Genomic DNA, 24,048 nt, shown 5'->3' on the forward strand with positions numbered 1-24,048 from the left:
ATTTTTATACTACATTGTGTACAGTTATATAAGTAACAGAATAATAAAAATATTGCCTTTTATTGCACTCTTAAATAATGTGTCTGTGTATATTAAAATTACCTACTGACTCCCCAATTTAATGTTATGAACTCCACAGGGACTAAACATATACATACGAGTATATGTACTATTATATTGCTCTTCATATCTCAAGAATGAAACGAAATTATTTAATGCAAAATTTTGCTGATTAACAGTTAAAACGTGCTTTACGAGCATTTCAGCTTATAATTGCCACATAAGGAATATGACCGCTTCGTAAGTTTTTTTTAATAAATAGCATAAGTAATTATAACATAATTATAATTATTGTTTCGCAATAATTTCTATAAAAATGAAAAATCGAGAATCAATGCTGGAATTTCATATATGTTTTTACTTATGTCTTGTACCACACTGTAAAAACTAGGTAAGGTCAAAGTGGCATCGTTTGCGCGTTGCACGGGTCTTATGTCATTGCGACATACGGAGCTCGCGCGACTCGCTGTGATGTGACAAAATGAATTAAAATGGTTGGGGACTTCTGGGAATCCTCACTATTACGTCAGAATTTATTCGAGGTTGAAAATGATCACGACGTTTGCATGCAACAATAAAATTTACTTCATTGTGTCATAAATAAGGATTTCAGATATAACACCTCATTGTTAAGAAAATGTCAAACGCAAATTATGTCACAGGATGCAAAGTACACGATATAAAATTTATTTATATTTATTTACTTCCAAAACACCTTCAACAGCCACAGGTTGAAAAAAGGACCCCTGTTTGTCCGTGCGCATACAAATGCATTTTTGTGAACCTGGTCCAATTTTTTTTTCTTGAAATTCTTGTATTTTCATCATTATAACAGCATTTTCATGCTCTAACAATATTTTTTCCCGTTGCAAAGCCCTTCTAGACAAGTCAGCTTTAGCTATCCGCTGCCACAATCTTGTCAATCCGCAAGTGGTAGTTATAGCGTTTACGACAAGTGAATCGTCCGATTGCTGACGTCGTAAACCTCCTTTTGCTTGTGTAGGTGACTGTGGTATATTGGAACCAAATGGCAAAACTTTTTCGCGTTGAGTTTCGTATTTTCTACAGAGCGCAGCCATACGAAGAATCTTTTCGCCCTTTTTATGTGCCGCCTGTAGCCATTCTATAGAACTATCCGCAACTCTTACCAATCTTGCCATTTGTTTTGTATCAGTAGTGCACCCGTCGATCATTTTTTTCTTAAGACGAAGGCATGCTACTCTATGACGGTCGCGACGGTCTCGAAATACTGCCTGCTTAGTACCAGACTCATACGCCGCGAGTTCCGCCCGAAGTCGCTTCAGCATTCCATCACTATTTGCTATTTTCTTACCCTGTGAAGCTATTATATCAGCCATCATGTTTTCCTTGCGCCGCAATTTACGTAAATTCTTTTGATTATCAGCTGTGTTTACCACGTAAGCTTTAAGGACTGCTTTATATTCGTCCCACATGACATTGTATACATTTTCAAGATATGATCGTAGGTTTTCACGTTCGTTCGCATATTTACTTCGTTCCTCGTCTTCTTTTACTAAATTTTCACCTCTTGTGGTCCAAGCAAGATTATCAGCAGTGGTATAGCCATGGTATAACAACAGTTGAAGATGTGTTTCAGCAGCATTGTGGTCGGACGCAATACGCGCTGCTGCATCTTCACCCGATTTAAGGAGTGCTGCTGTTCTAATATCATTTTCCTTTGTTAGCGTCTCGAGATCTGATAGAAATTTTGTTATCATTGTATCAATTGTATCGCAAAAACTAGCCACAGTTCGTTGAAACTGGTCGTCTGCTACATCCATGAGTTTCGTGGTGTAATTTATAAGATGGTCCTTTTTGTCGTATGCTCTTTCAAAAGTGTTCCACATTACTTCGATGTCTTGTCTGAATACCGGTTCCTTAATTTTCATCATCATTTCTCGCCAACTTTTATCCAATTCGCCACGCTTTAGGGCTTGAGCGGCCATCTCTCGATGAAGTTCATCTCGTTTGAGTTTCTTGCGAGCTTCTGCTTCTTCTTTAAGTTTTTCTAATCTTTTCGCCTCTTTTTTCGCCTTTTTTTCTTCCTTGCTTAAGGCCATGATTTATTTATTCTCGAAATATATTTATAAAATATCTAAAGTAACTTCAAAATGTCAACTGTCATGAACATATCAGGTTATGCCAATTTTAAAATTATTTTATTGTGTTATCAACTGGAAACAAAAACTAAATACGCAAGAAGTATTTATTTAAATTTTCATATTATGATATTGTTTTAACATTTTATATCCTTAAAATCAAGTTAGGTAGTTTGATTCAGGATATAACATTAAATATAGATTATTATTTCGGCATTGTAAGGCAATTAATTTTTAATACCCACAATGCACATTCTTAAAAAAATGTAAAGTCTATGCCTGGGATTCGAGCTCTACCAAGTAGAGATAATTTAATGTGGGATTTCTACATAATAAGGCTTCGCATCTGTGACCGACCTAACTTGACCATGACCCACTGCTGTTATATGAAACCCTGATTACAGGCCCGTTACCAAGCTTTGGTAGAAGGAACAGAGCCCCTCCAAAGCTTTCTCCATAAGCGCTTAGCAGAGAATTTGAATAGCGAGGCGGCACTACAGACCGTTACAGACGTAGCCCAATGTGTCGAGTGGGTGAACTCTACCTTCTTAAGCGTTCGAGCGGCTAAGGACCCTAGGCGATACCTCGGACTACCGCAAGCAGCTCCTGCTTATCAGATTTCGAAGAAAATTGAAGGTATGTATTTGAAGGGAATGTAATTGCAATATATCATCTCTATAATTTACAAGTACATTTTCGACCAATTATAATGTAGCTACTAATCATTATATTTCAAGATTTATTGTATTTTTTTTTAATTTCATTCATATTCTTGTGTTATTTTGATTCTCGATGTGTTTAAATATTTTGCCATTATTATTCTACTGTGTATATTTGTTAATTTATGCGCATATCACGATGTACCTACCATACAGCATTGCATACATTACATCAACCTATGTTAGTCAGTTTTTATTACAAAGGTCGGACATAGGCTCGCAGTCAATTAAAGAGCCATCTTCATTCATATCAAGACAATCGTGATCTTTGTTTACTTTAATGATTGATGAAACCTCTATTTTCACTGTGACAAGATAATCACGTTATTAACTGCAGATTAACTATTGTAATGGCTTTCGGTTATCTCTACATCAATAGTGAAGTGAATCAATTATCAACAATTCAATCGTTTAACTTGCTTTTCTTCTATAACCAGATAATTATTGAAGTTCTTGTTATAATAATCGATAATTATGTGAGACACGGCGATTTTTTCCTGCGTTAAAATAATTCCATCTTTAAATCTAAATAACTAAAACGATAAGGACTAGGTAGATTACAATTTATTTTTAGTTTAGGGAACTTGTTCAGACAGTTTTTAACTACGAAAACAAGTGTAATAATTCTTAGATTAAAAAGTTTCAATTACAAAATTATAAATAGATATTAATTAATAGAACACTAAAAATCCAGGGTTGTTAAAAAAATATAAACGGACTTTATATCTATTTATCTCAAATCTTTATGTAATTGTGATTTATTAATTATAATGCATATACCTTTTAAAAACTTAGTAGGTAAGTGTAAATAAGTAAGAAAAGTGAAAACGCTAAATAGCATTAATCATCACAGCATGGTAAGCCTTTTCGATCTATTTAACAATTGTGTCACATTTACCTTGTGGTTCCTTACTCGACTGGCTTGTCTTGATGACATGTTCGCAATTGTGCCTAATGAGCCTGCTAAACTATGCTATTACATTTACTTTTAACCACAAGAAAGATTAAACTATATGTTTTTCGCCCGACTTCGCATGCATTGCATGTATGTTTCTCTTAATCTAGTATGGGTATTTAACATTACAAGTAACATGTTTTTAAACGATAAACCTAATTGCGCCAATAAGACGTTATATGTCGCACCTAAAAAGGAAATCAAAGAAGCCATTTTGCTTTTTTAATTACCCAATAAGTATACTTGCGCTACCACGACAAACCATACGATAATTTTTACCTTAACGCCGTTAAGCCTTTTAGTTAGACCATAGAGCATGCCAAAGAAATAGAAATACATCAAAATCGGTACAATCGAAAAATAAAACCCTCTTCCTGTCGCAGTCAGGTAAAAAAATTATAGTTTTATTTTCTTAAAATGCTTTTGTATCCAATAACAATTTATGTCAATGTTCGTATCTGACACTAACTTATTCATTCTATTTTAGGTTTGGCATTTACAATAAAATAACAATTCTTTTAACAAACATAAAAGCCGAGGTCATCGCAAAAAATGTAGTCCAGAATAGGTCGGAATTTAGATAGAGAAACGGGACTTTAATCGTGATAGATTTGTAGATAGCCAGAAGAGGTTCTGTTAGGATTTGGACAGACGAGTAAATATGCGATCACGGCGATATAAATGTACCGAAATATACGTACATTTTAAATATTTTTTTCACATATGTACCTAAGATATGAATATAAATAATATGGTAATGATATACTATGCTAATTTAATTACGGCTAATTAAGTACATAAGTAGTGTACTTTTCGTGTACAAAAATTTTATCAAACATAAGATGAAGTTGAATTATATATCATGGGAAAATATTTATAACTTATGCAGTGCGTGCTGTGGTTGCGTGCCTCTGAACTAGGGTTGTTGCGAATATCAACATCAGCATCAGCATCAGCTGATATTAATCTGAAAAAATCAGCATCAGCATCAGCTGATCTAGTAAAAACCTGCATCAGCAACAACCCTGCTCTGAACACAAATATATATTAGCTTTATTAACGTTAAAGTATACATTTTCAAGCAAGTAGAAATTATCACGTGCTAAACGGTGAAGGAAAACATCGTGAGGAAACCTGCATACCTGAGATTTATAAAAAAAAAATTAAAGGTATGTGAAGTCTACCAATACGCACTTGGCCAGCGCGGTGGGCTATGGCCTAATCCTTCAGCAGTGGGACAGTAATGGGTTGTGGATGATATATTTTCAAGACCATTCATTACACTCTTATTGTAATGCACACATAAGTTCATACATTTTTGTTTCCAACAGTTTAAATATACACATTTTGTTTAAATTTTAATGTACATGCAAATGCTCACGGAGTGTGGGTACCTGAGATTACACCTTTTATTTATTTAGCAACGTGCTTACAAATAGGTATGAATAATAATTAATTTCTACCTGATTCCTCAAACCTTTTCCTTAAGTATAATGGGAGTTTAAAATACAAAATCGATAAACATAACATAAGTAGTATTATAAAGTAGTATATAAACTTAGTTATTCAGTAATATTATGTTAGTGTTGACAATTGCGATAGACCTCGACGTGCAGCTAGTTCCGGATCGTGATGGATGCGGCTGCAGACAAACGCGAACAAGAGATGGGTCACACACGCGATCCTTAGGTCATGCCACAAGTTATAAGAGATTAGCAAATTATTGTAAACTTCATGTAGGGTCTACTGTACTAATTACAACGTAATGATGTTTGAATATTGGCTTTTTAAACTTAATAAGTGGATTTTAAACCAAAGCTTAAAAAGAAAATTATTATCGAAATACAATATTATTACTGAAAGGCAGTTAAATAAAACACGTCAAATAACCGACAAAAATGGTTCACTTAGGTTTTACCTAAGTGAAATCAATATTGTTTCTAAATATGAATAAACGCGGTAGACCTTGGCGACTAGCTTGTTCCGGGCCATGCTGGGTCATATCCTTAATGGTCATAAGAAACGGGAACTAAAGGACGGATCACACTCATGGTTAGGGCGTATGTTATAAGCGGTTGGCGGTGTAGTGTACCTGAACACATGAATTAAATCCAATATGCATCAGAATACGAAGTATTCTGAATACGAAGTATTCTGAACCGTATATTAATTACGACTTCTTTCAACGATTAAAGAAAATATTATTGAGTAATTCTAAATGTTTTTTTTACTGGAGAGAGCTCTACAATATTCACCATACCAATATGACATAGAAAGTTCTGGGCTCTACGTCCGACCTAGGTAGACATTTAAATAAAAAAATAGAATTTCTGTTAGGTTCTGTTTGTATTCAACCCGTCTTTTTGTGTATCCATAGGAAATAAATCACAGGGATACATACTCTAGATAATAGATACGGAAAGCTTTAAGCGTCAAAACAATGAACAATACTTAAATCGCTGGAATCTCAACAACTTAAACCTTTGTTATAGTTAAGAATCTGCCTATTGCATGCCCTTTATCTATAAATGCATTTAAAATGTCATTGGATGCACTTAATGAGTTCATGTTTGTGCTCATCGTGAATATCACGTCATACGTAGAGTTAGTCATCCTTAAACATACTTTATGAGCTTTGTACTACCCGGTTGTGTTATGTGGATAATTATATTGTACATGTATGATTATACAAAGTTAATTAGCTTTATATGTCTCAATTATAACAACTGTAAGATTAGAACAATTTATATTAGAAAATCGTGTCTTTCAATAGAAGTAACAAATGATCAGTATATGTAAGTATGTTTAAGAGGTCACAACGACCCGAAAAATAATTAATCGGTCTAAGTTGTGAAAGATCCTTACATAAAATATAATTCCCTTATGAGAATCTGGAAGTACTATCGTCTTGTCTATTTATGCAGTATGTTTCAAAGTACGAATATTTCTTTGAGTTTTATTCAAAAGTATTTTACATGCGTAAATAATAAAACAAAGCTTTAAAGAGAACTTTGGCTGTAATAAGCCCTAAGTTGTAAATAATTGTTATTTGATGTAGGTACACCCGTTTTTTGAACGATATCAAGTTATCCGGACATTGACTCTGCATAAGCGCGTTGTAATAACGCATTTTTTTACTTTTTAATTCCAAATTTAGCCTTAAATAACTGCGCATCGTCAAAATAAACCTATTTACATACTTATCTACAAAATTAGTACCTGAAGGCTCAGTGTAGAAGCGTGAAATGTAGGTATTATACTATATTTCAGAGCTATGTGTAAAAGCTATGAACGGCCTTGCCAGCTCGGGGTTGATTATAATGGATGAAGCTTGTTGCATCGAGTCCACTGAAGCTGGGAAACTAATGTCTGTCTACTACATAGATTTGGAAACCATGAAACTTATTATGAAGGTAAGTTATATTGATACACAGACACTTATTAGCTAGTATTTTCATTATATACATAGAAACGTAAGTATCTGTATGATGTACATATGCCACTCCCCTAGTTCTTAAGACTTGAAAAGTTTTTATACAAAAAATCGTCATCAATCCAATTATGACCCACCGCTGGGCACAGGTTTCTTCTCAGAATAAGAAGGGCTTAGAGCGTATTTCATCATCATAGTTCATCAAGATATTTTTTCATTAAAATCTCGGGCGTTTCTCATATACTTTTCGTGACCTGCTTTTCCGTTAAACGAGTGTTATTTTTTATAATTTATAAGTATAATAATGTAATAGTATAATGCCTGGATTTCAAACTCCCAGCGTAAGACATGGAATTTCAAAGCCTATCGCTGTTTCACAATTAATATATTTTGCTATAAATAATTAATTACTTAAGAACAGCAAGATGATTAATTAAAATGATTAATGTTTTTTTTTCACAACAACATCCGGTGAGCCTTATCTTTATTTATAAATTTACTTATTAGATGATGGTCTTAATTATAAGAGAGCTAATCATCGATTATTGAATATGTATTACATTGTTGCTCAGCTTATAATAGGTTGTTTGTGGGAACATAACCCGTTGTTATTGTATAGGAATGCATCAATAGTAAATATCTTATTATGTTGTTAGATACATCCCGGATTCATATAAAAAATATTACTTAAATATGTATGACGGTTATTTTATTAACACTATTTTCTAATAAATCACATAAATAATTACCCATCGTAACTATGTTGTTAGTACCGACATTTGTAAGTAATTTAATGTATTTATAGATGGGCTTGTGTATCGTAACTGATCTACGAAGTTGAGTAACATAGGGTGCGGTTGGGAGTTGGGAAACCACTTGTTCTTAACTTCAGTCTTTAAACCTTGTCGTGTGGTTTGAAAGCACTCGACAACCGTCGTAGACAAAATAATAGTATGATATCTTCCATAACACGACCAAGCAGACAGTGCCCGTCAAAGTATTAAATATAGAAAAATATGACTACTTATGTCTGTGGATATAAATGACGTCATATGCTTATTAACTTCATAGATTGAAGGGTCAGAAACTCTAGAGCGGCTTCTATGGCTAGTATGCGAGAGCCACGAACTATCTGACATGCATCTTCGAGTCGACGAACGTAGAAGCTTAAACGCTCTTAATAGAAATAACAATGCCGCGACCATACGATTCCCCATGAAAGGCAAGATCAACTCTCGGCAGATGAAGTTGAACTGGTAAGTTACACCTTATATGAGGTATACAAATGATTCAATGCGACATTTATAAAAAAATACTTTTCCCTATACAAAAAGAAAATAATGAGCAGAGGAAGTTAAGCGGCTGATATGGTATCTACTATATCTTAACTGGTTAGATTTACTCGGATACTTCCGATATTTTTTTATCAATTAAAAAAATCATTTTATACCTCTATATGCCCATACCATGTAGTACTGATACAAGTTATAGATACTTAATATTAATGAATATGTCAATTTGCAATATAACGATGTGGGTACAACTAACCAAAAATACCACCAATCGACTATCCTTCAAAGTCACAACTGCAGCCCAAGCTTTTAATTTCATATTTAGACATTAATATAAACTTATCGAGCTACCTGTACCAAACATACAATTATAGTTAATAATGTACTTAATACGTTACATTAGGAAAGCCAATTTTACAATAACGCATTTATAATAGAAAACAATACATTTATACAATGACCTCATGAAACGGCCACATAAAAAGCGCTCGAAGCGAAGAAAAGTGTCAACAGATAGGTGACGATAATGGCCCTTGATTACCATTTAATGACCGATGTTAAATTGTTCCGCATGTTTTTCTAAGGACTTCTTCAGACTACAGTGTCATGTTTCGTGTTTAATATTTACTTATTACTGCGGTTTGTCTTACAAAGTTAAAGTTAATACGAATAATTTTAGAAAAATTTGGAGATGTTACTATTAAGGAATTCCTTGTTTTTTTAATGTCCTTTGTAATTCCTTTTATTAGAATACAAATTACTCTCTTCAGAAAGATCTTTTGACACTTGTAGCAGCATTAAGCATTCTTTTATAATTAAATAATTGATGGTAATGAGGGTTACGTTTGTGTAAAAACAATTATTATGTATTACGTTTTTCCTGGAAACCGAATAAAATAGGGTGGGCAAAGTAAAATAAAATAAATATGTACCCATGTAATTATGAACCAAGAACAATGACCTTATTAGTGCGAACTCAGGTTGCATGTTAAACTGTCATAAAGCATAACAAACGACGACGTTTAAGTAAGTACTCATAAATACTTTACTACGACGATTGATTAATATGTAAGGAGTCTCAGAATACTTCATTGATACGCACGGGTCTCCTGACAAATAAATAATAGAAAACCTTCGAGTCTTGAGTTTGGAGACCGAATTCATATCGCGAGACATCGAATTTCGATCACGTTATGACTAGAAATCAAAGATAGACTAGATAGATAGAAATATATATTTGAAGGTAGTAGAACCCTTTGTGGTTCGACTCCAGGCACCGTCGCCGTCACCATCGCCACACCTATTTCTACCTAATGACAACAGTGTTAGGCGCTGCTGTGTTCCGGTTTGAAGGGTGTGGTAAGGGAGACAGACTTTTCCGAGGCGTTCCAGCTTAGTCCTCAGGGGTAGCGGCGCATCTGTGGCCGACCTCAGGTAGGAATATCTAATCCTATCTGGGGTTGATTACAGATGTCTATGGGCGGCAGTAGCCACTTACCATCAGGTGGACTGCATGCTCGTCTGCTTATATTATAAAAAAAGACAACTGTTGCAGTGTCATTCAAGCGGTTTTCGGTTGCCTACCCATCCCAGATCCATCGCTCAACCAAGAAGCTATGAAGATAATGCGTATCGCCGATAGAGTCTGCAAATGTGAGTTTAGGTTTTAATTAAACCTAATGTATAAAACAACTTGTCAAGGTTTCGCATCTTGGGACTTGTTATATTTCACAATTAAAATACAAGACCTTAAAGGTTACTATGACATTTGTTGAAATTGATAGTTCCACTTAACTACTATTATTTTATTATTATATAGGTACTAAGTCGCAAAATTTGTAATTACTGTACAGTTGTTCTTCTACCACACGTGTCTTATCTAAGTATTAGTAAAAGTTTTGACTTTCACCCACACTGACATTGCCAGGGACTTAACAAATTATTAATGGTACTGTACTAGAAATTCCTTATAAATACCTTTATATCACGGCGTGCGTAAATGGACGTTTTACGCACGCTTCGCGTGCGCAAAACCCCCATTTCCGACCCCGTAATATAAAATTTTATACAACACGCGGACGAAAAATGTTTTTCTGACTCGTGTGATTGCAGTCCTCGCCTGCGGCTCGGCCTGCAAACTCACACTTGTCAGAAAAAAATTTTTCGTCCTCGTATTGTAATGTACTATTATAGCACTCTGTGACCTAAACCCGCATTTTAGCCACACATTTCTGTGTCCAAAGTAGCCGATTTTTACACCGTACGAATATTAATACACTACCCTCACAGTTGTAAAAAATAAACATAGCTATGAACGTTTCATACTTTTAAATGTCATTTATAAATTAAAAGAGAGTAATGAGTATTTTGTTTAAAGCTATAATTATTTTAATATTTTATTTTGGACGTATTTATAAATGTTTTTGCCATTGTGTATATACTAAGCAATAGAATCACTATAAGACTACTAAAACTAAAACTGTTGGGCTTTATCGAGTTTTATTGTTTGTTTTGACTGTGTATTTTCGCTACACACCATAGTAGAAGATATTTAAATTAGGAATCATTATCAAAATTAGCCATAATACTACTCCAGTAGAATCTCGACTAATCGACCTATTTGTTATCGTATTTGTGGCATTCGGATTATCTAAAAATTGGATAATTGAGTTTATGAAGAAAAGCTGTTTAAACCGATTTAGGAAGGTAATGTTTTTCGACTATATGTTTGTTACGTATGTACGTATGTATTTTTCATTCTTTGGCAAACTCAAACGACTTCACTAATTTTGACATATGATGTGTCGTTGGATTCGTCTAAATTTTGGAGATAACATAGGCTATATTTTTAGCAATCGGGTTTTTGTTTTTTATAGTAACTTTTTAGTTGCGATTTGGCGACTTTCCGGAATTTAAATGCACATGTCACAGAAAATGAGGCTGATTTGCAAGGGTTATTACAAAGTTACTTGTTCACTTTGTCAATGTCTCGAAGTCGAATATTTATAACTGAGGTCCGGATAATCGATTTTCTACTGTATCACTAGTATTAGTCATGTATTAGTACATTATGTGATTGCTTATCATATGTTTCTTTAATACGTTTAGGTGGAGTTCCCATTATAAGTCATTGTTCTAGACGCCTGTATGTAGCCTAAATGGCTTGGTAGATTTCGACGTATGTGTGGTGTTAGATTTGTCTTTATCACAAGAGCAGAATAATTACTAAATTTTCTAAATCAAGACTTCTTCACATCAAATTTCAATGGTTTTGGTTGTATCACATTTTTATTGTTTTTTTAGTTCATAATTTTTAGTTTCAATCATTTATAAGTTTCAAAATAATTATCATATTTTTTCATATTACTTCACAAGTATAAGCGGGTTTATGTCACACGAGCTATAAAATAGTATACGATACTTGTGACATAAGTAGCCTATTATGTGCACGGCGTTTAGCACTTCACGCCGTGCAAAAATAGGCTACTTTGGCCACGCGTATCGTAATGTACTATTTTCTAAATAAGTATACATATAAGCCCTTTCTAAAGCACCTACGTGTATTCCCCTATTTTCACTTTGATTAAACAGTTTGTAACTAACTAATTAAACGCTTAATATTTATTTATTAGGTTTAGTAGCTTACACAACCCGACCTACATCGATATGCCAGCAGCCCAAAACCTTTTCAGCTGTACTGAACTCTATAATATTGACAAAATGTATCGCGGTTCACTTATGGGAGAACTCTCAGTTCGTTAGTAAGCAACTGAGAGGCATCGGTCCCACGTTCAGTATGCTATTGGCTTCAGCGGGAAAAGTCAACTTTATGGTCTTGGAGGAAAGCCATCCGAGAGATTTAGAAAGAGTAAGATATTTTTTAGATATGCTAGGTACTTGCATGCTAGGTACATCTCAACATTAAGGATCAAATAATTTTAAAAACCTTTACCTAAGTAAATTGTCAAAAAACAGTAGCTTCTCATTAGTTCGGACGTATATTTCTGGTTTTATTTGTTTATGTGTAATGAATATCGACTTTTCCATTGGGGAATTTAATAAGATTTTTTTTTTTGCGAATAACTTAAGATATATTATCCTCATAAGTAGGCAAGAACCTCATCTCAAAATTCTACCTCTCTCAAAAATAATCAGGCCCAATAGTTAACATTTAGGTACTACGGTTAATATTTGCTAAAGGAAAAATTACTCGCGCGTTGATGTCTAATGTTCTAAAAATGAACTTTAATTTTAATTTACTTTACATGCATAATTATGTTTATATATAAGAGCATTTGTTTTTATTGTAACATTTTTTCCATTTCTATTTAAATAAACCCTATTTCCGTATTTCGTATCACAAGGTCAAGACGCCGCTCTACCATTAAATGCATATTAAAATATCATCAATCACGACTTTGAAAGCATCTTGTTAATATAAATGCCCTTTAAATTTACCACCGTTTATTGGCTAGTAACATTTTACGTCGATATTCGTTTTTTGCACAATTCGAATAATAATATTTTTGCTTAGATAATGAACAAGGGCCCACCGGCTGGTAATGTTATAAGGAAACAAATAAGTTTGCTTCCAAAGTATCAAATTACTATAACTCCTATAGACAGAGACAGAGCTCGAATACAACTGATACTACTTAATCAGTCTTACTTATCAGAAAACATGGATAATCTCACTGCGGGGGCTAATCATAAAAGCTATATAATCATCGGAGATTCTGAAAACTACCTTTTATATCTAAATTCATTCAAGTAAGTGATTTACTAAATGATTGTATTTTATTTTATACAAGAAAATGTAACCTTTTAGCTTATTAAAACATAATTAGAAATGTATCAAAAAATATCCTTACACAGTAAAAGTCCTACAAACTCCTTTAAATTTCAAATATTTCTTATTTTCAGGGACACCGATTTAATTAGGGTATATGATGGTTGCATTACTTGTGAAGTTACCAGAAAGCACAACTTTGAACACAAAATTACAGCTTATTGCATTAGCTCTAATTTTGGTATGTATTGTGCCTACCATATTTTATAATTCAATATTGATATTACGTATATTTTCATTAATAAATATATTATTCGTTGCAGTTGGTATCGATGTGCAAAATGAGTATTTGTTTATGGACGTTGCACCTATGTTCAAGGGCTCTGAAGGCAGTAAGAACGTACATGATAATAGTACTAAAACAGTATCTAAAACAAGTTTTGAAATAGAACAAATACCAGCGGACCGTAAAAGGAAAGTAAATAATATCATAGATGTCACGTGTTCTAAAGAAAAGATAAAACGAGATAATAATCTAATTAAAAAGTTTAATTGCCTTAAAGAATCTTTTGGCAAAGCCAGCAAAGAATTAAGAGGAAATTTCAATAAAACTACAGAAATGTCTAATAAGATATTGCACAATTTAAAGCCACCGGAATCGAATGTGAATATTAACACAAACTTTGTATCAGATGATATACGAGAAACAATAATTGAACCGAATTATGCAAATAATTTTGCCATTATTGACAGTAATGATGATTTATTTGAGCAGTTAGAAGACGACAATCAAGTAAACAACATCTTATACGAAATTGAAAATGAAATTGGTAGGACAGTTGCACAACAAAACGTGTTAGAAACTACAGAACAACCAACACTTGTTACAAATGAAAACAAAAATGATACCTCAAATTACACGAAAACAAATGAAACGAGGAAGTTACATAAAAAGCAAGTTAAATCCAACTATAACTTTATCGATGTAATAGATAAAAATAATTATACGAATGAGGAAAATGATGATATTGCTACCGGTGACGATGGTGGATTTGCAAATACTGTTAAATTGCAAATTGAAAAATACTTACAACATACCAAATTTACTAAACCTAGGGATGAAGATATAAATATAATATTAGAAACAGAAAACAAGAAAGAGTTTGATAACAGTTTAAGCCCAAAAGCGCATGGTGATTCTCCAGTCTGTTGCAACGCCGATAGTAAAAATATATTTGATAATAATACATTTGATGATACTCCCGAGGAAGATCCACCTATGTTGACAAGAAATAATGAGGGTTCGGCTACTACGAATTATGAAGTAATAAATGAATACGTTATGGTAAATGACGCAGGCCACAATAACACGACTACTCATTTAAACCCTAAAGAAGACAAAACGAATTTTAATACAATATCGCCATTAACTTCATGCTTAATTAATAACAACGCCAGACTTGAACATAATATAAATGAAAATGTAAGATCTTTAGGTGATATGAATTTAAATATAAAAGCTGCTCTACAAATCCAAGATATTCAAGATAATATTGGAGAAAAGAGAAATGTCAACGATGTACGTATTATCAGACAAAATTTAAAAGAAGAAAATCAGAAAGAGAATAATGAAAATCATTTTGATAATAATAAAACGAAAACTTTGCAAGCAATAACTAAATTTGCACCAATGCCTTCTTATTCGTCAGTGTCACAAAATATCATAGAAGAAAATTCGGATGTATCAACCGGCACTGAAATAAATATGGTTGAATGTCAAAGAAAAAATACATCGGATATCTATACTTATAAAAAACAGCACTTAAATCCTAAATATAATTTAGATAATAGTGTTCCTAAACATGAAAGGTTTAAAATTAATGAAGGAGATACAAACCATATAGACAAATATTCTTATCAAGCTACTAAATTAGACGTTTGCACTAAAAATGGCACCAAACATACAGTTAAAGTCATTAGAAAAGTAAAAATAGACTTCGATATTACGAGAATAATTTCTACTATTGATGAAAACCCTATGAGTAATGAAGTAGCAAATATAAATAATAAAGACAATGATATTCAAAACAAGTCCCAAACTTACTATAATTCCAATATGGCGATAGATTTCCAACCGTCTACATTACTACTAGAAAGTATTAAAGATGCTAAAATCAAAAATGTTGAAAAGGTTTCAGACGAGAAATCAATAGCATTACAAAACTCCTCTAATATACAAGAATCAACATATTATCAATCAAGAAGACAGAACTATGATATGAATGTAGGTTTAGATGTTCCCGAAATATTATTTACAAATAGTGAACATCCTAATGAAGCAGTTACAAATAACGTGGATTGTAGTGAAGTTAATAATATTGAAATTATAGAGCCTGTATCTAATAATAATTCAAATATAGGCTTTCGCCCGCAGGCTGTTATGGGATATAGAGAAGATAATGAACTTAAAAACGTTACAGAGAATCTAGATGAAAAATTAATATCAAAGTCCAATCAACCAGAGACAGGGAAATGTAATAATGTTGCAGATATTTTAAAGAAATATAGTATCATATTAAAAAGGTATAGGTTATACAACCATATTTTAATCATTTATGTTTTAACCCTTTTAATCGCTATGATTTATTAAAAGTAGTAAGAGCTATTTTTATTGTTTTTCTAGAAATACACCGGTAGCTCCCGTACTTGAACAAGTTCAACAAATTAATAAGAATCCCGTCATGAAAACGCCTATAGAAAAACCTAAGCGACGCTACAAAATTAGTGATATACCAAATTTGGAATTTCCATTGCTGAAAATGTCAATAGGAGATAAACATATCAACATAAATAATGAAATAACAGAAAAGGGTCAGAATGAAGTCAGTCGTGCTGATAAACTAAATCACGATTCACGATCCTTAGAAGTTTCTAACATTTCGGAATGTCAGTTACCTGTAACTCCAACCCTACATACAGAAGTTTTGGATAAGTTAAACTTAAACTTTGACTCGAATATTGAAATATTAAACACTCTACATAACGGAACGATCCAATCAGAACAAAAAGAGATACCATGTAATTTAAATAATGTTTTGCTCGACCCCAAAACCTTAATTCAATATTATACCAATGATGACACAGATGAACTTATTCCTCCTCCACCCGAATTTGCTGACGTTTTGATAAATTCGCCTAGAAAAAATGAGATCAGCGCCTACACGCCCTCATCGCCAAATTTTCCTTCTGAAACATATTGCTATAATGAAAATGAGAACTGGGTTTGTGATTCACTATTGGAGCAAACTGATACCGAAGGCCCTTTAGTAAATGTTTTCGATCGATTGACGCAAGGCACGGAATTAACACCTTCTAAGGAAATAGAGACATGGACTTTGTCTTGTGAAGATATACAAGACTATGACTTAAATAGATGTTATACAGTGATGCGAAATAATTCTCCGAATGTTAACTCGTTGTACCCAAGTTCTAGACATGCCAAGTTAGGTGAATTTAAATTCAAACGTAAAAAATATCTACAATTGAAAAATAATTAAATGTCATGAAATTTAAAAAAATAGGAGCAGGTGTAACTTGAAAGTACATTGGTTAAATTTCAAATTAATATGTAAATATTCACTGTGAACATGTTAATATTTTATTATTTTTAGACCCGAAAAGTAGCCTACAAAACTACAAACTTTCTATCTTCCTGAGAGTTCCATAGTACATTTTCACATCCGTAGTACATTTCTAATATCAAATTGACAAATCTATTTCGTTACACAAGTGTACGTAGTTCGGAAATTGTGTATCTGTATGTAACGACAGTAAAAAACGTGTTAAAAATGAGCTTGTAATCTGTGTAACCAAAATTACATCGTCATTGGAAAGGCTACATCATGAAAGTCCCACTTCAGGTCTATTTATGATTGAATTTGAGGGAATTGACTGAAGGTGAGACTTGAGAGTTCAATCAAATGTCTTAAATTAACAACTCTGTTTTACACCCTTCAAAGTACAACATTAGGTACATAATAGTTGCAAAGGTGGTGTCGCCACCATAAAGGTGTGTGGCCGAATATTCGATCCATAAATGTTCTACTACCATTATGTTGATGCACATTAAATTTTCATAGTTTTGTAGATTTAGTATTTATGTTGTATGTGTTATATTTTAACTAAATATTAAATAGATATTAGAATGTGATTTAGAAAAATAAAATACCATTTGAAGCAACACCAATTTTTATTGAAGTTAATTATGAGCAAAAACAATTCATAGCATAAAGTAAATTAATTTCTCACGATTTACATAGTATTAGTTATAGCAAGGGTGAGTTTTATAACGTTTTCGAAAGTGACAATATTCTATTGCTATATGATTCTTACTTATTACATATTTAAATATAAGTAAAACCAAGACTGACTAAACATAAAAGTATAACACGTGAACTTCGATGTCTCGATGGTCGGACATTATAATTTTATTTAGTTGGTCTTGGTTGAACAGAACTCCATTCCTTTACTCCAATTAGTCTTTTCTAACTTGAACAGTGCGATGTTATAGCGGGCAGGTTGAACTCACACCATTCAATTTAAAAGAAACTGGGTGCGTGCAGGATCCTCGTCATTGTCGACCACCGGCGACAGCAAGACGACGATACTGTACAGGTAGAAAATGTTACAACCTCTATACTTTGCATTAAAATAATGCCCATTTTCACAGGCAAGGGATCCTAACTTCGCAACCATTAATTCCAGTGACATATTCACTCTAACACATAGTTCTCAGCTTCCCTGCAAAGTTTTCTATCATGTATTCAAAAGAAAACCATACAATCACTGGTAAAATAGAAATAAAGTCATACAGCAATCCTGCCTTTTCACAAATGTGCTACAAGTCACCTGCAAGTTCCAACCCTTGCACTTTGTAAGTTCAACTGCAATATGGGAGTTCTTTACAAAGCAAAGGTCGGGCAGTTCGTCAACAAGACAATACCAGCTGAGAATATTTTTCCGTTTAATGCTCAGCATGTTAAAAAACGCTTAACACACCATACTAAAGGAAACTTAATTAAAGAAGGGCTGTTTAACTAAAGTACCAAAAAGTGGCTATTCTTTGATTATAATATACATTAAAAGCTAATATTTTTTTCAATAAGTAGACAATAATTTGATTATGAATGCAAAAACATGCCTAAATAATGCTGAATATTAAACTGGAAATTTATAGTCCACACTTTTTTTTAAGTTTTTTTATTTATTTTTTATTATTTTTTTTACTTTTTTATTTATTGAGTAATTTCCACGCTGGGAAAATTACACTAATTCTATGCAAAGTATAGCTTGTATTTTATGAGACCACTCCATACTTTGTTTCCTTAATTTAACGGGCTATGCTATTTACTCTCGCACATTAGCAGTAATATAAGTATTTCTTGGACACATCCTTAACAGTAAGATAAAATTTATTTTACATGCCTTATAGCAAGGCGTGCTACTATTATGTACACCATTAAATATTTAATTATTAAGAATGAGATTAGAAATGGTGTAAAACATCTGAATCACATAAGAGATTGATTTTTATGCTTTGTTTTAAAACAATCATCAGTTGATTGTTTATCATATCTTTAACTTAAATTTCAGATTATACGTCATAAAATGTGGTATAACTAGTACATTGATAATATTTTAAAGTTAATATAATATAGCCCTGTAATTGTGAAACATACTATTTATCAACAAATAGTTAGATCACTTAAGTAAACATTTATATATTATTACATATCTTACATTACATATAATATTTTACATGATTCAGATGGTAAGTAATTTTAAATCTCCCATTATTCACCTATCATCCATCAGAAATTATTATAACTCATTAAGATAAATCAATTCATAGGTGTAACAAAAACTTGATGTAAAATATTAAGACAATTGGATAAAATCACAAATAAATATACTGCAAATATGCCAGTTATACAGCATAGCCCGAAGTGCTGACCGCACATTGGCTTTATTGCCATATTCAAACAGGAAGTGGTGATAAAGATAAGTGTGGACTCACAATCTAGCGACATCAACTACTGGCCCATATGTCACATTCTACTCCAAAGAATATGATTTCACAAGAACATGTTTTATAATGTGATAGTGGCCAAATACATTGCAAATAATTATTCACTTCACATAGTGTAGTACCAGGCGTGAATAACTGATGTCGCAAGATGAAGGTCCTACTCACTTCTTGGTCATAATTTTGAGATATTCAAGAGCATTTTGGGCAGCAGAAGACTGAGCATCCTTGCTGGTTAGCCCTGATCCATAGCAGACAGCAACCGGCAGAGTGGAGAGCTGAACCAGGCATTGGCAGCGGCCAGTCATAGACTTCTCTTCAATGTCTACATAGGTCACTTCAAAGGACTGCTCAGAAGCAATTTCCTGAAGAAATTGCACAAAATTGAAATCCTTGTTGTTCAGAGGAGTCACCTGTAATAAAAGCCAAATGATTTATTTAAAAGCAGATACAATAAAACGAGTATGTACATGAAATCTAACTACACATGAATCCAATCTTATATCATGTAATTATTTTTTTTAACACAATGTAATGAACAGTTTCATGCATAATAATCAAAATTTTTGCATACCTGCAACTTGGCCAGGTTAGGGCCGACAGATTGTTTGAGATGTTTGTGAAACTGCGACACCTTGTGGCTGTGGCTGGTAGTGAGTGTGGAGATTTTACTATCTTTCAAGTCGGCATAACGGGCCGCTACTCCGCCCTAGAACACAACACGCATAATTAGTTTATTTTCCTTGTTAGTAATTCTTCTGTCCGTTCAAGCTGGCAGGAGCCGACCGAAAGATAGTAAAATACCTGGCCAAGTAGCAACCTTTTTCTTTTTCAGAAGTGCCACTTTTCATGGCTAGCGAAAAAATGTTGCGATGTGTGTACATTAGTCAATTTTTTTAAACATTTTCTTTAGTCACATAATAATAGAAAGCAAACAAATTGAGCAACTTAAGTTATGGAACAATGATGGGAATTGTGAATGTGGTATGACATTATGGGTACTCAAAATAGTTATTTTTTTTTTTTATATATACACAATTTTTATTTTATAGGTTATATTTTGTGTGACTACAGTACCTCTTCCTCTGGCTGGAAGGATTCTGGGGGGTTATCTTGCAGAGCTTGCCACATCTTGTAAGCAGCTTGACGTTTAGCCAATTTCTTGGACTTGCCAGTGCCCACCTCTCGGCGTTTAAGCAGAGTACACACAATGGTAAATTGACGCTCATGAGGCAAACCTGAAACGAAATAATACAGATGACACTATTGTACATAGAATACAATAAATAATTACATTATATCTTGAACTTAATAAAATTGATCAAGAAAACAATAAAGCAACAACACAAATAAGAACTGCAATATATAAAAAGTATATAAACATGTGCTTACGTCTGTTAACATTATCATCATTCTCAGCATGGTACGAAGGTGGTGGCCAAAATCGCGACATGCAAAGCTCTTGCAGCCATCCAACCGGATTACCCATTAATTTATCTTCAAACGATGTAACAATTGCCCCGCCACTGAAATAAGTGTATGAATACATTAACATAGAGATGACACTTGATGAACACTTGTTTTTTTTACCAAGGTATAGTCCGCTCCAAACTGCTAGTCCGCTCTGAATGTAGAAATGAGTCGCGTCGCCATAGCATGTATGACTACACTTGCTTGCAACAACATCAGGGCGGACTAGCAGTTTGGTGCGGACTATACTTGTAGAATACATATTGTTCCAATATTTTTTGTTTGGTAATCATTTCATTTATTGAGAAGAAGAAAAACCTAGTATCAATAGATTTTCGTAAAATAAAAACAGTTTTGATAACACGAGATCCACTAACCCATCCACAATCAACATTTACATAAATAGTAATCTAGGAAAGAATCCTTTTGTAGTTGTAAACACATTAACACCTATAATGTTCTATCTTTCATACACATAATATCCACTCCTGCGTACAGTAATACTTGAGAAACAAAGTATACTAACGTTTCGGGAACATTTCCATTAGTTGCTTGGTCAGCTGGTGCTGCACCAGTCAGCTTATCAAGCAAGGCTTTAGCGGCAGAATGCTTTGCTTCTTTTTTGGACCGACCAGTGCCCATAGCTGTAAAAGAAACAAAAAAAACAATGATTAAAGTTTCCAAGAAAATAAAATTTCTCAATTAAATAACTGTCATTAAACATTGAAAACAAAATGTGCCTTGCAACTTTAATTAAGTCAGCAATATTAAAAAAGCCATTTTTTTTATTTTCCTCCTGGAATTCTAATGAGACATTTATATTCTAACAAGAATTGAAACTGTAACTTACCAACTAAATCAGCAACAGTAACTCGGTAACGGAATGTAGGCTCATGTATCATTCCTTCAATCTGCACGAGTTCATATTTAGGCACAGTGCCTCTACGAGCCAATAACTCTTGCAATACAGACACTGGGGTCTTAGTTGGCAGTGACTCCATTTCCTGCAAATTAAATCACATTTAACATCAAAATTATCTGAAGTAAAATATTACTGCATTTAATAAAATTTTAATCATGTATGTCATGTATGTGTATAGTCATTAAGTAAAAAAAAAATTAATGAGGCCAACAAGTTAACTGAGGTACATAATAATGATGGACTGTAGGTAATAAATATGACAAAGGGAAATGTTTTGTCTCATCATAATTAGTAATTACTCAACTAGCCACAACCTAGTTCACAAAATATATATAGTGGTAAATCCAACATAACATTATTATTGTGACTAAAGTTTGTTCTAGTACTTTTTTATTAACTTTAAAACTACACCTGAATCCGTAGATTTATATCTGGTGTTCAAATTAAATAAATAATAATGACATGTTGAATGTAAAAATGTTATAAATGACTAACCCACCAAATAAAATATGGTTGATATGATATATGTAAGTATTGTTTAGTTACCCTCTTAGCAGCTTCATCGAGGGGCAAGCGCTCCAGATTGTTCGGTGGCTTAGGGCGGCTTTGATAGCGACGTCTTGGGCCATGGGGCGCATGCTCCCCATCAGGGCCAGTTGTGTGGACCGGCATGCCATGCACCACGCCAGGGACCCCAGGGTGTACAACACCTGGGTGTGGATGGACTACTCCCCCATCCATCTGTACAGCATCACATAATATATATTAAAATATTTTGCAATGATGCATATAAACAAGTGATTCAATTGTAAACTTTTAAACTAGTTCCTGCAAATAACAGCATTACTGGAGTTTAAATCAACCACTCTGACATATACCTGATTTTAAATAAACATAATATACTCCATACTTTCCTTTGTTTAACACTGGACATTTTACATAATAAAAAACAATTAATAATAAAATTGCACTACTAATCGATAACACATACCAAATTGTGTTATTATAATAAAATAACTATGTAGTAAGAATTGTTTATCAGATATGTTTAAAAATAATTGGCTATTGGGGACAACAGCTGGTTGTCTTGTAACCATTGCTTATAGAACTGTAAATATCATTATACTGTTTATTTGCATCACATATTGTTAATTAAATTAATAGTTTGCAAAGAACTTACTGTTCAAAGATCAATTTTAAGAATGTAAAGAATCGATATTTTTATTCATAAAATTGTACTAACTATTTATTTTATTACGTACTGATAATATTCCAGCTGATAAAAAAAATGGAATCTATACAAATGGAGGTTATTATAAATAAAACAGTTACAAGTATTGTTTGAATTTCATTTAGAAATTTTACATTGACCATCGCCTACTCCTATTCTATAATTAACTTACCTCCGACCTATTATAGTAACCGTAATTTCGAAATTAGAAAACTTAGATCAATCGACGATAATCTCAGGAAAATTATATGCAAATATTACATTTAAAATAAATTAATTACAGACACTGACTTCGTTAAATATAATATCTTAGTTTTACAAGCATACATTTCTTATTGAACACTGATGTTCCACAAAACTTAACATGTGATTTGTGATATTGTGATATGACATGGCGGCCCGGCCATTACATTATCTCAAAATGGCTTCAGCAAACGCATGCCGGTACATCATAGAATACGCATATTTTATAAAAAGTATTCCAGAAAAACGCCAACAAAAACTCTTTAAGAAATACAAGTTACATTTCTAACATATACAGCGTCGGTATTAATTAGATTCGTTAATTTAATATGAGAAAGTATGTAGAATAATAACTTACCATCTTTACGCCCCGTAATAGAATGTTGGAGTTAATATTGAACGTATGATGTACACCGTACTCCTAATATTTCCAAACACGGCTTTTACTATAAATACACGATTTTCTCCGTTTAATTTTATTTTCGTGAAATAAAATTCTCAGCGGCGAACGAACTATAATCTGCCCGGTTGGTTGGTAATAGAGTGAATGAGAATGAAACGAATGAATTGAATGAATTGATTGACAAGTAATGATAGTGACGTGCGTTCGCAATTTATGTTTATGTGTCACATCAAAAAAAGCTCTATACGTCAAAGTGTCGATTATACCTGAGTTCGAATGATTTAAATAATCGATTTAATTATGTTTTCTTTTTTTTTACATCCATG

The 24,048-nt window shown here is 33.0% G+C and overlaps 3 protein-coding genes across 4 annotated transcripts in view; 1 reads left to right on the plus strand and 2 right to left on the minus strand.

Moving 5' to 3' along the window:
- The window catches only part of LOC140757124 (probable ATP-dependent DNA helicase HFM1), a 37,111-nt gene extending 21,292 nt beyond the window's left edge, over positions 1-15,819 (plus strand). The window contains exons 10-18 of the mRNA XM_073092660.1: positions 2,585-2,816; positions 7,125-7,267; positions 8,359-8,543; positions 10,135-10,232; positions 12,212-12,447; positions 13,114-13,349; positions 13,503-13,609; positions 13,692-15,728; positions 15,803-15,819. Coding sequence (XP_072948761.1) covers positions 2,585-2,816; positions 7,125-7,267; positions 8,359-8,543; positions 10,135-10,232; positions 12,212-12,447; positions 13,114-13,349; positions 13,503-13,609; positions 13,692-15,728; positions 15,803-15,819 — 3,291 coding nt within the window. The remainder of the gene's footprint in view (positions 1-2,584; positions 2,817-7,124; positions 7,268-8,358; positions 8,544-10,134; positions 10,233-12,211; positions 12,448-13,113; positions 13,350-13,502; positions 13,610-13,691; positions 15,729-15,802) is intronic.
- On the minus strand, positions 622-2,224 carry LOC140757168 (dynein regulatory complex subunit 2). Its single transcript, XM_073092701.1, has one exon. The coding sequence runs from the start codon at positions 2,139-2,141 to the stop codon at positions 747-749; it is 1,395 nt and encodes a 464-aa protein (XP_072948802.1). The 5' UTR covers positions 2,142-2,224; the 3' UTR covers positions 622-746.
- A 3,179-nt stretch (positions 15,820-18,998) lies between the features above and the next one.
- On the minus strand, positions 18,999-23,874 carry Loqs (loquacious). 2 transcript variants are annotated; one of them, XM_073092986.1, is made up of 8 exons: positions 23,249-23,445; positions 22,392-22,586; positions 21,774-21,927; positions 21,450-21,567; positions 20,846-20,979; positions 20,531-20,691; positions 20,028-20,162; positions 18,999-19,866 (listed from the first exon to the last, which is right to left on the minus strand). In XM_073092986.1, exons 2-8 carry the CDS (start codon positions 22,584-22,586, stop codon positions 19,618-19,620), a joined length of 1,146 nt encoding a protein of 381 aa, XP_072949087.1. In that variant the 5' UTR covers positions 23,249-23,445; the 3' UTR covers positions 18,999-19,617. The 2 variants fall into 2 exon arrangements, with proteins under 2 accessions (XP_072949087.1, XP_072949086.1); XM_073092985.1 differs by lacking the exon at positions 23,249-23,445 and adding an exon at positions 23,678-23,874 and having other exon boundaries at positions 19,000-19,866.
- Between the last annotated feature and the right edge of the window lie 174 nt (positions 23,875-24,048).

The sequence above is a fragment of the Epargyreus clarus genome, unplaced genomic scaffold, assembly GCF_041222505.1.
Source record: "Epargyreus clarus isolate Ecla_fem2 unplaced genomic scaffold, WU_Ecla_fem_2.2 ptg000004l, whole genome shotgun sequence".
Taxonomy (NCBI): Eukaryota; Metazoa; Arthropoda; class Insecta; order Lepidoptera; family Hesperiidae; genus Epargyreus; species Epargyreus clarus.

Excerpts from the sequence above, each read along its gene's own strand:
- LOC140757168 (XM_073092701.1), bottom strand. The coding sequence starts at position 2,141 with ATGGCCTTAAGCAAGGAAGAAAAAAAGGCGAAAAAAGAGGCGAAAAGA.
- Loqs (XM_073092985.1), bottom strand. Across the intron at positions 21,568-21,773 it reads TACTGTTGCTGATTTAGTTG|CTATGGGCACTGGTCGGTCC; the intron begins GTAAGTTACAGT and ends TTTCTTTTACAG. Across the intron at positions 20,163-20,530 it reads CCTTCCAGCCAGAGGAAGAG|GGCGGAGTAGCGGCCCGTTA; the intron begins GTACTGTAGTCA and ends GTTGTGTTCTAG.